The sequence below is a fragment of the Hoplias malabaricus genome, chromosome 2 (assembly GCF_029633855.1).
Source record: "Hoplias malabaricus isolate fHopMal1 chromosome 2, fHopMal1.hap1, whole genome shotgun sequence".
NCBI lineage: Eukaryota > Metazoa > Chordata > Actinopteri > Characiformes > Erythrinidae > Hoplias > Hoplias malabaricus.
The window spans coordinates 14,805,048-14,817,415 of record NC_089801.1 but is presented as its reverse complement, the minus strand read 5'-3'; the positions used below and the strand labels follow the sequence as shown (position 1 = coordinate 14,817,415).

General features: G+C 40.6%; 1 protein-coding gene across 2 annotated transcripts in view; it reads right to left on the bottom strand.

The window, feature by feature from the left end:
- Nucleotides 1-12,368, bottom strand: part of ndst3 (N-deacetylase/N-sulfotransferase (heparan glucosaminyl) 3) — a 92,742-nt gene that overhangs the window by 7,382 nt on the left and 72,992 nt on the right. For both annotated transcript variants that reach the window (XM_066660576.1, XM_066660577.1), the window contains exons 7-11: nucleotides 6,469-6,651; nucleotides 4,823-4,919; nucleotides 2,599-2,722; nucleotides 1,880-2,054; nucleotides 112-282 (exon numbers count right to left, since the gene is read on the bottom strand). In XM_066660576.1, the coding sequence (XP_066516673.1) occupies nucleotides 112-282; nucleotides 1,880-2,054; nucleotides 2,599-2,722; nucleotides 4,823-4,919; nucleotides 6,469-6,651 (750 nt within the window). The remainder of the gene's footprint in view (nucleotides 1-111; nucleotides 283-1,879; nucleotides 2,055-2,598; nucleotides 2,723-4,822; nucleotides 4,920-6,468; nucleotides 6,652-12,368) is intronic.

Sequence of the window (12,368 nt, the reverse complement as noted above, 5' to 3'; positions counted from 1 at the left end):
AATGTTGAGAGGGTACACATTGTGTGTACAGAACCCCCCTAATAAATAATAATAAATAATTTGCAAATAATATAATATATATTATGTGCATGTGTGTGTGTGTGTGTATACCTGGCTGGGGGGATAATATGTAAGCCATCTCTCCAGGTGTGTGGAGTATAGTCCAGGGATGAGGCAGCGGTTCTGTAGTGAGCGTAGTTCAGACGGGGCGTGCTGATTGGCTGAGATCACATCGTAGAAACTGAAGCGTAGAGCCACGCGGTCCTCGTGAGCCCTCTGGTGCTACAAAGACATCAGGGGCAGTGTTAACATCGCACTGTAATCGGAATTATAAGAATGGCCTTCCAAGCGGTCCAGGGTTGTACGTGTTGTATCTATCATCGAGAGACGGCTAGTTTGAAACCTGGTGAATCTCAGAGAACTCAACTGACCTCGCTCTCTCTGGGTGGGTAAAAATGACCCTCCATACTACAAGGAGATAACAAGCCTGAGTAGCTCTCTCTTAGCTAGTATAACAGATCTGAAGTGCTTTTCTCCAAGTGTGTTGAACACTCCAATGGAGATGTATCAGCAGTACATGAAAGTCTTAAAATTAAAAATATGTTGATACCAATAAGTTAGAAAAGACTTAATATCAGCCAATTTCATCATTAAAAGATGTATCGGTGGAGCTGTAGAACCAGAAAAACAAAGATATGACCTGACTCTTTAGCTTTGAGAATATTCCTGGTAACACAAAAGCATAAGGCAAAAAAAAACTGTCTTATTAAGCACACACGCACTACGCACACACACACACACACACACACGCACACACACCTGACCTCCTTGAATGAGCTCAGTAAGTAGGTTTAAAAGACGGAGTGCGTGTTGATGTTAATCTAATGTGGCATTGACTTTCCCTCTTCCGAGTATCGATCCCCTCTTTAACCAGCTTCTCCTTAACATACAGCAGCCTTGAGCTGCACACTGCAGCCTTCAGCTTCACCGCTGAGCTCATTCAGTGGCCACATTATTGGAAACCCCTCCTTGCTGGTGTACAGTAAATTAATGTGTTGGCAGACTCCATCAGTAGCCATTTTCTGGGCTTGCTCTTGTCTATATGTGTCCATCAGGAAGCACTCTCTTGGCAACTTTGGTTCAGGTGTCAGAAACCGGCCAACGATGGGTGAGACAGAGGCGCTGATACACAGTGCAGCAATATACCGGCTATTGTTCCAGTACAAGATATGTGGGGCTATTGAGTGAAAGCACGTGGTTGGTGTTTCTAATAAATTGGAATTGGATATTAAGTAAATATATCCAAATAAATAAATAAATAAATAAATAAATATAAGCAAATAAAAAATTGGCGCAGCAGGTAGTGTTGCAGTCACACAGCTCCAGGGACCTGGAGGTTGTGGGTTCGATTCCCGCTCCGAGTGACTGTCTGTGAGGAGTTGGTGTGTTCTCCCCGTGTCCGTGTGGGTTTCCTCCGGGTGCTCCGGTTTCCTCCCACAGTCCAAAAACACACGTTGCAGGTGGATTGGCGACTCAAAAGTGTCCGAGTGTGTGTGTGTGAATGTGTGTGTGTGTGTGTCTGTGTTGCCCTGTGAAGGACTGGCGGCCCCTCCAGGGTGTATTCCCGCCTTGCGCCCAATGATTCCAGGTAGGCTCTGGACCCACCGCAACGAATACCCCGAAGACTCAGACAGTGCAATGATGTGACTACACTGTAAAAACTGTGATAACTGAAAATCTTGAGTTGCCAAAAAAGCATATTGCAATATCTTATATATGTGACTATATGGGCATTGGTTATTGAAGAGTATGAAGAACTGTGATTGGAGAATAATTTCCTCTCAGTGTTCGTCTTTTCTGTGATTGGTGAGAGATGTACCTGATACCAGCTGTAGGCCCTATCAGAGGGGTTGATGAGCAGAGTAAGGATCTTGGCTTTGGGCAGCAGGGCAGCGGCTCTTTTGGGTGTGTCCTCTGAGGGGAAGTAGTTGGCGCTCTTCTCAAAGAGAAAGTCTGTGCTGATGTTAGAGGGCACAGGGAAAAAGTCCATGTACCTTAGAAAATAGAAACCCAAACACAACTGTGTTAGAATAGAGTGACCGAGTTTTCAGAATGTATTTAAAGCAACACTAAGTAAGATTTGGAATTTTTGGTTCTGGGCTCCCGTTACAGTTGAAGAGCATAATTCACTTTTACATCACTGTCCTGAAGTCAAATCGGAGGGTGGTTTTCTCATAAAGTTACAAGTCAGTGGAATATCAATATGCTTTTGAAGCTGTAATTTTAAGGTAGAAATACTACCCATTGTTGCTTTAATTCTTATTCCTTTTCTTTTTTTAAATTATTATTTAATTGTATATTACTTTAACTGCATTAAAAGCACAACATCCATAGTGGATTATTTAAGGTGGTGCCACCAAAACACACACACACACACACACACATATATATATATATATATATCACTGGTAAAAAACAAAAACTAAGAAATACCACAAAATCCAGAGTAGAGTGGATCTATAGAAATGTTTTGGAATGAAATCTCCTTAAATTATCTGTTAAATTCCTTTAATTTTTCCAGCGATGTAGAACCTTTACCAGTCAATGCCTTTGTGATAGTTGTTGGTGTTGAAGAACTGCACCTCCTCAAAGGTTTTGGAGCTGGGGAAGCTGCTGGAGATGGAGGGATGCATGAGGAGGAAGAGGTAGAGCGCTGTGGTGCCTGATAGAGAGAGGGAGATAAAGAGAGGAAAGAAAGAGAGAGATAAAGAGAGGAGAGTAAGACAGATGAGCTCTCATGTGGGTAATGATAGTGTAATGTGTACAGTGAGGAACATGGAGAGAACAGATAGGGGCAAGAAGGGAAGCTGGTGATCAATACTCTATTTACAGCATGGCCTTTTCAGCTGTGTGGTTGTGTAAGGGGAGTGTGTGTGATGTACACTTCAGAGAAACAGTCAGTAACAACACATTTTCAAAAAAAACCAAACAAAAAAAAAAAAACAGGATTTAAAAAATATTGTAATTAATTACACCGTAATTAGCAGGTAATACATGTTAATAAAGGTATAATTACAGTTAGTTATATTAGCAATCTCACAGATATGAAAATTATATAAATGATAGACTATTATCATTCTACAGGTGGTGTCAGGCCTGTAGAAAGAATTCTGAGACTAAATTTGATTTATCAATGGAAAAATGAATGGGATTTTCCAATATGGCTGCCCCATTGAATTACAGTTAAACATAATTGTTTCCAAACCCAACAGCTTATGTGGGGTTTGTTGTGTTTGCAGAAAATGTGTGGCTGACACCTGTTTTAAAATCCCAAAACTTCAGGCTGCGACGTGGCTCCTCACTAGCCTTGCTTGCTAACCGCTAACCACTAAGGGTACAGAGTATAAACGGGTTAACCCGAGCTTGGTGGAGGTGAGCTAATTTCAGGTACGAAGCTGACAAAATGAACACACTTTGTTGGGCTTTTATCTGTTTTGGACTTCATTCATTCAAGGACTTTTATGTTGTTGAGGCTGAATATGGGTGGGGGGTTGTTCCAAAAGCAGAGTGCGGTATTTTTACAGCTGGAAAAAGCCTGAATACAGGTGGAATGGAGCTTCGCCTTTATCAATAGCCTACATTTAACAGAAAATGAATATCTGAATCTCAAAATTCAAAAGCAAATACCTTGAGATCTTGAATTCCTAATCGGGATATGACACAACTACAAAATGGTGCACTCTTCACTGGTCTTTACCAGCGCCACATTTAAGTTTAATGGCATCATATAAATTCAATGCATGCATTTTTTTTAGCTAGAGATGGACTTCGCTGTGAAAGAGTTTAGAAGAGGTTTTATTTTCATTATGGTGTGTTGTGGAGGTTGGTATGGATGTGTGTGTGTGTGTGAGTGGGAGAAAGCGAGATAGAGAGTGTGAATGTTTGTGTGTTTCCTATGTTTGTGCAGACAAAGTGTCTAACAAGACTCCCAGTCCTGACACCAATCAAAATGCTTTAACTAGACAACACAGCCAACACATTCTCTCTTTCTCTCCCATTTCTGTCTCACTTTCTCTCTCTCTCCCTCTGTCTTACTCTCACTCTCCCATTTCTCTCTCTCTGCCCCCCCCCCCCCCCACCCCCTCCAGGGTAAGTGTCTGTATTGTTCTTCTTCAGTGAGTCTAATGCCTCTGGTTGCACTTTCATCAGTGCCAGCTCTACAAGGTGAGATGTGATGGGGGATCAAGGGGAACTGAGCGCACACACACACACACACACACACACACACCAGCCTTGAATCTTCGCAATCGAAAATGTTCAACCCATTTCCGCAATCTGAAGACAGTTAAATGAAGAAAGAGCCCACAAAGGTTAACTGATATTAACTAACACTGACACCAATTCAAGTTTCACCGGCTAAAGCTAAAAAATCCAGAACCTTTTGGCATGTCAGTAGAGCTCAACACACTGGGAGGAGACCATTAAACACCTATTTCTATTATAGCATCTAGTATCGGTTAGTATTGTGCTGAGTCATAATGAGCAGGGATTGTCTTCCACCTCCCCACGCTTGGAGGAGACCACTAACTGTTAGCTGATAGACACTTGTGGATAGAAAAGTGTGGAGGCTGAGAATTACTGAGAAAATATAGGGACAGTATATCTCTTTAGGTTTTTAAGTGCTTTATTATGTGTTGTTTATAAATATGTTATATGTTTGATATGTTCAAGCTAAAAACCGAAATCAATATATCAACATATTATACATATCAGCCCCTAATGCACACACAATAACAATACTACATCATAGTGGTGTAATTACCAGTCTTCTGGGGTCCGATCACCATAAACTTGGGCAATCTGTCGCAGGTCTTCTCTTTAGACCAGATATCCTTGTGTCTCTTATCATCACATGGGTTCTGTACCAATGCACAAACATCAGCAATCAATATAAAACAATACACATCATTAGAGCTGTGACTAAACTCGCAGGTGTCCCTTGTTTCTCTTAATGTGCACTCTTAAAAATAAAAGGTGCTTTAGAACCACTTCTGGTTCCATAAAGAACCATGTTTGTAATATGAGATGTGCACAAAATCGATGTTTCTACAAGGGTTCTTTATTAAACGAATAATTAAGGTCCTAAAATCTGATTGGCTCAGCCGTGTTCAAAGTCATTGTAAAATACACGATATGCGCCAATGTCTTAAACCTTTATAGATTAAAAAACTGATTAATATAATATTCATTAAATTCCAGATTAATATAAACAGCAGTCCTAATTATTAAGTAGGTGTTTCGTTTAGTGTCTAAGTTTTCATGTAAGACTGTTTATTACAAATATTACTCACATATGTGATTTAGGAATTGAACACGGAAGTCACTCTTTTATTCAGTTATCAGAGAACAGCGTGAAATCAGGAGACAATACAGTGCTTGGTTAAGCTAATGCTACTCAGCCATTTTCTTGAGATAAAGGCTAAAAACACAGCCCAAAGCTAGCCCTAAACATCCTGAAGCTTCTCCTTACACAGCAAATTCACCCGTGTTAAAGCAACACTATTAATGTAAATTAACACTGTTAGAGTAATAATGTAACACTCTCAGTGTTAAGTTAACAATAATAATGTTGATTTAACACTAGAGAATTTGCTACGGCATACGTTTCCAGAACCAGAAGTATACATTGGGCTTAAGAGTCCCTTCAGAAAGAGGACAGATATGTAAGTATTTCTACTCATCTGAAAAAAAAAGTGAACATACGAGAACATATTTCATTCAATGGAGTGGCTATGTATCACCCTCATGTTGCTTAACAACAGTGCTCGCTGTTAATGGACTACACTGTGTGTCGGAACAATACTTTATTGTGAATGTTTATTTATGAATTGAACATTTGTTTATATTATTGTATTTTATATCGAGTGCCTCTCGTGGCTTATTGCTTTAATATAGAACACTGAACACTTGAAGAACCTTTTGCATGAGTAAAGAGTTCTTATTTTAAGGAGCAGCTTCCAATTTCGTTGTACAATGTATACTGTGTATGCTGTGTATAATGACAATAAAGGCTTTCTATTCTATTCTATTCTTTGCATAGTCCTGTATAGCACCTTTTAGAAAAGGGTTCTATATGGCACAAAAATTGTTAAGATGTCAAGTTGGAACAAGAGAAGAATCGTTTTTGGTGCCATATAAAACCCTTTGTTGTGATATTTCACTAACAAAAAAAAATGTCATACTTAAAAGAGCAAGGCATAATTTTCTCCAAAGACGATTCGTCACATTGTAAACCAGCTGTTACACTGACACTTAGGCCTTCATTTGTCTGAGATTCTCTACTAAACTAGACTTTTTCTCCTTCTAATGGAATAGTGTTCACATAACAAGGACAATTCATTGGACATTTGTCTCTCTCTCTCTCGAACACACACACACACACACATACACACAAACACACACACTGACCTGCCAGAGAGGGTTCCTCTGCTCAGGGAAGAGTGTGAAGTAATAGTGGGCGAGCTGTAGTGGGGGCAGTGTGTGGAGTCTCAGGTTCGTCCAGCACTTCAGGAAGTTGGCCAGGTTTACAAACGTGTACAAACCCAGGCGGTCGTTTCCATAGTTGGACAGATGTGTCATGAAGATACTGATCTGTGGGAAAACACACACAAAGACCCTTTATCACACTTTTAACGTCCCACCACAGACAGACGAGGATTTTGTAAAGACGTCTTAACTCTTATACTTTTGAGAATAAAGTTAATATCACAAGATTAAAATGAGAAAATAATTTGTCTGTTGTAATAAAAAACATACTTTTCCAGAAAAAACATGTAATAGTATGAGGTGGAATATGAAAATGAATATTATCGTGATATTCTTACGATCATTTATTTATTTATTTATTACAGTAAACTGTAAAGGCATGAGGAAAATGACAAAAACAAATATAACATTTGTATTCTAGTACAACCACTGCTATAACAGAATAACTACTTTATATTGATCTACAACAACAATAAAAACATAATAATAATAATAAAACATTTCATAGCCGTTTTCTTTTTAACTGCAAATTCTCCAAGTGTTCACACAGGAGTCCAAGCAAAATATTGTACATTAAACATTACAATTCAAATGAAATAACTCTGCTACAAAACAAAGCTACGAGAGCACAAACATGTCTTGAAGAATATATGATTCCACCAGAGTTTATGAACTAATGTTTGTCCTATTTGTGTGATTGCAACCAGAACATCTGGCTCATGCACAGCAGTGTGATGAAGTGGCCTGTAGATGGCAGTAGCACCGTGATTGTATTGAACATGTGGTCCATTAGTTAGGACTAGGGATGAAGGTGCATTAAGACTGAGTCTAAACAATGAGTCTGTGTGAGTAACAAACATCAGGTTTTGTTGTTGTGGTCAATATCCCTCCTCGATAATACACTGCTACTGCAACACATGACACTGATAAAAAGAAGTCCAGACAAATTTTTTGAGACTCTACAAGTAGACAGTTCATTGTCACTTAAAGGAACAGGCATGAAAGCCGTGATTTCTGAATTGAGCTGTTAAGAGAGGGAAGAACACTGCTGTGGTGTTTGATCCTTGTGAGATTTTGACCAAAGCAAGTCACAGATGTTTCATTAAGACCCCAGAAGTGTGTTCACATGTAGAAAAGAGGTAGAATATGTCCACTGTAATTTCCATTCAGGGACTTTTCCAAACGTATACAAAGTGATTTCATGTCTTAGTTCTCACAGTGGAAGAACCTCAGAGACCTCTTTAGAAGAACAGATAAGAGATGAATAAGGTTATTCCTGAAAATCAAGGGGGTGGGTGTGGTTTCCTACCCACATCCAAAAGTTACATAGTTCAGTTCTGCAGTGCTGAGCCCGGAGTAGCAACGGCAGAGGTGGTATTATCCCTATTACAGCTCAATGAAGCATCACAATGACTTTGAAGCTGTAAGTTTAAGGTCAAAACATTACCTAGTGTTACTTTAAGTACTGTTTACATGGTCTGGGAAAGTTGTGCATGGGTGTTAGAGGTCCCAAATCCTCCTAATTTGTTCTCCAACATCCAGTGTTCAGTTTCCATGCCTGTGATGGGGGGAATATCAGTAAATGGTATAGAAAAGCAGCCCTAGCTATCTGAATAATAGCAATTAGCAAGTCCGAGCTAGCAGCAGGTGTGGTGCCAGTATGAATGACATCACGCTGACTCTGTTTAACACCCTGCTGATTGGCTCTTGTACTGGTGTGAGGTCATTTCCCACACAAAGAGGCACAACACTCACCGCCCGCCGAGATTTGAACCACCACCATTGTCATGTTTTAGAGCACTGTGATTAAGTTTGGGATAAAGTCTCCTAGCAACCCACATAAGCCCCGTAAGGACGTTTTCATGCGTTGGAATCCATATGCGCCCAGTAAGGCTGGTTAATTTACTCAAGACTGTCTTATTGCCAGCTTCTGGCCAGTCCTCCCCCTCGAGGGAACGGTCAATCACCGCCCTCGCCTTGGCACAGCGTGAGATGACGTAAAAGCCAAAAGGATGTGTTCGCTCTGTGCCCGGCTGCACTATAATTTCGCCCGCAGGGGAGACGTTCGCTCGCTCACTGGGCTTTTATGATCTCGATCGATACAATTAGCAAGGGGCTGCTATCCTAGCGCCCGTGCTGACATTAACACAGTCTGGTCAATAAGGGCAGAGATGCTAAACTTTGCTCTCGGGATGAGTTAGAGAAGAAGAGGAGAGTGTAAAAGCTTTGCAAATAGTGTAACTCACTAGACAATTTATCTTTTATTTTTAAGAACACCTACCTTGTATCTCCACTCATTGTCCATATTATCAGCAGTACTGGCCAGAAAGGAACATTCTGTAGTTCTACAATTACAGACTGTAGTCCACCTGTTGTTCTGCATACTTTCTTACACCCATAGAGCAAGTATGATTTTGGTGCTGGATAATTCTCAGCGCTGGAGTGACACTGCCATGGTCCTGATGTGTTAGTGTGTGTTGTGCTGGTACAAGTGGATCAGACACAGCATGGCTGCACGAGTTTTCAATCGATATGAACTTGAAAATTGGCAGTGAAAACTGATATAACTGATAAAAAAAGTAATAATAAATTACCCAAACAGAACAAAATCAGTGCCAAACAATGACCCACATGAAATGTACAGCAAGGCAAAATCTGTATATATATTTGGGCAAACCACGGCTTTAACCCTTGAGAATGGAAATTGAACTGGGGTCAGCAGACAACGTCAGGCGTCTCCATGAAGACACAGCTAAGAGAAGAAAAGAGAGAGGCGAAGAGAAGCGAGCAGCAGTTTTAGTGGGTCTCCATGCTTGACTGGTTTAGTAGGTTGTGAATGTTGAGAGGGGAATGGGAATAAGTGGCCTAGTTTAATACACACACACACACACACCAGTCAATGCAGGGAGCCATTTCGCCCCTCTGTAATAACACTGTTCTCCATAAAACCCACCTGCACATGCAGCACTCTGTCACTCTGCACCTACAACAGATACTACAAATTACTCTTTGTGACTGGAGCTTCTCGAGGCCACATATGACGTCAAGGCCACATGTATGAACGTATATATATGTAATGCCCAAATTTTCATTTAGATTTTAACTTTTATTTGACCTGTAGGGTTCTTCTGGCTGGGACTGACTTTAAAACTTAAATACAAAAAGACACTGCTTCAGAGGCAATAACGATTAAGATGCTAAATACTTAATGTCAAGTTATTTATACCTTTTTAAGTAATTAAGGGCAAAGCTATCGTTTGCCATCTCAAGTAACGTGTGCTGAGTAGGAGGCGAGATACATATGTGAGCAATATAAATTAAACAAAAACAACAGAGAATCAAACACAACGAAACATGAATAGAACACTAAGGCACACCCTTTATGGCCCTACAGCCCCAGTCACACTGAGATTTTTTATTGTGCATCACCTTGCTAAACGGTCATAGCTGCTAGCGGGACCCTCAAAATATGGCTATAAACCGACCTCCATATTGGGTCAGGAGTTCCACATCTAAAAGCACTATATATATATTATAACAACTACATAGAGCTCAATCTGAGAATCGACTCAGGAATCAAATCATCCCAGGAATTGATTTGGCACTTTTGACTCTTATCAACGTTGCAATAGGAGCTGACATCTGTGAGTTTGCAGAACTGACACAGGTGAAGCCGGCTGGCTGTAACCAGGCCCTGACAGAGCTCAGAGGCACACTGAGAGCTGTGGCTGGTGCCGGAGAAGCTTCTCTTTTGACTAGTAAACAATACATGGCTGTTACCGGTCAGCGCTGCTGGCTGGACTGAGTGTTCTGGTTTCAGACCTTTCATGTGTGAGTGTGGAGTCCACAGGGGCATAATGCTTTGAAATACTCCTTCTCAAAAGTAAAAAAAAAAAAGGCAGTGCAACCAAAATCTTCTGGTCAACAAGTAGATCAGCCAATGAAGGACATTGCCTTCGAGGACAATTCTTAAAAAGCAAACCCAATACAATGTCCAGAGGTTGAGGGCATGTTAGAACTAAACTAGGCTCTGCATTTCAGGAGAATCCACAGTAGTTTCAACCCTAAAATCACATGGGGGTGCACATATTGAAGGTCTCTATTCTGATGTTGTCTTTTTATTCTGATAAGATTGCCTGGCTGAAATATAACCCCAAAGCAATGTACAATCATTGTGTTCCTCTTATAGCAGGGCATCTAGCTGGCATTTTTCAATAAGATATTGCTCACCCACACACTGCAAAGATTTCCCAGGAATGTCTGTGCCAGTTGCAACTATTCCTTGGTCTACCCAGCTGCCAGATTTACCACCAACTGAGCATTTATGCGACAAGCTGGGATGCCGGATTCTGCAACCTAAGAGTGTGCAGGATCTACAAGCCCAGCTGCAACACCTATTAGCAAATGTGCTGCAGGATGCCTCAACGGTCTATACATAGCCCAGCTGGGGACGAGAGCCTCCTTTCAACTGTGCAGTTTTCCCAGAAATGTATTATTTTGCTCTAATATTGTAATCACAAGTTTCAAATTCCAACAACTCCTACTTGGTGCGTTATTTTACTTTTTCCTCACCACCCTGCTTGACTGCAGAGATGGTGTTTTTTGAGGTTGAGCTAAAAGAGTGTCATGACATGCTTTTGGACAGGATTAGTGTAACTTTTTAGAACTACTGCTGCTAACACGAGATCAACACTCTTGTCAGGGCCTTGTCGTGCAACATGGGAACCGAAGCACTTCCTCACAGCCCAGTAAAGCACTTACGTATGATGAAGTTATGGAGGGTATATGGCTGCCGGATGACAGATTTTACATCAAACATTGACTAAAAGCCGTTATTTACGCTCCGACGGCTCTGGCGCTGAGTGATGGGAGTGAAAGCTCTTGGGCTTGAGATCTCTACTTGCCGTCTGAAGGCTGGCACGGCGACAGCATCGAGCTTTGATTGACGGATAGGTCGCTAGGCGACCGTGAGTGGGGCGGATAATGATATGGGTTTAGCGGATAGCGGCTTCACACTCTCGCTTTACACCTACAGGCTATAGAAACATGCACGTGTACACACACACACACACACACATATAACAACAGGCTCAAACACAGATCAAGTGACCTCAGGGGAAAGAAATAGCTTGCTTCTTCAACAAATACACACACAAGTTGGTATTTCTGTCTTTCTGGGGACGTTCCATTGACACATTGGAAGTAACCTGTCTGCACCTACATCAAGCTGAGGGTATACTAGGCTGATTCTCGTATAACATCTGCTTGGGAGTTGGAAGGGATGCCTTATTTTAATTTTTCAATAGTGTGTAAATATCTGCAGCTTTGAACTTTTACTTTTAAGTTCTATATTAAAATTTGGTGTCATAATTATTTATTGTTTTATTTTATTTGTCCTGAACTTAATGAACAATATCACATTAATTTTAGGGTCCCTCAAGGGGGATGATTTTAGGACCCCACAGTGTCAGACATTCTCAGGATATATGCATACAGCATTATATATACATATTTGGATATATCAATATATAAGTCAAAAGACTTGACAGAGTCACCCATTGTCATGCTTTCTGTCAATTTTGGGACATAAGTCCAGAGCCAATATGTAGTATTTGTGTTTATGGTTTTGGTGTTGATTAATTTTGACTTTTCCCAACAAAGTATTTTTTGTCACCGTAAGTAAAAGGACAATATAAAATGTTCTTGTTTTTGGTCTATAGGGGACCTTCGGACCTCACAAATAAGTATATACGTGTATGTATGTGCTCTGATATTTGTGTATGTGTGGCTAAATCCTGCTAAAGTTACAGCTAAACTAACTC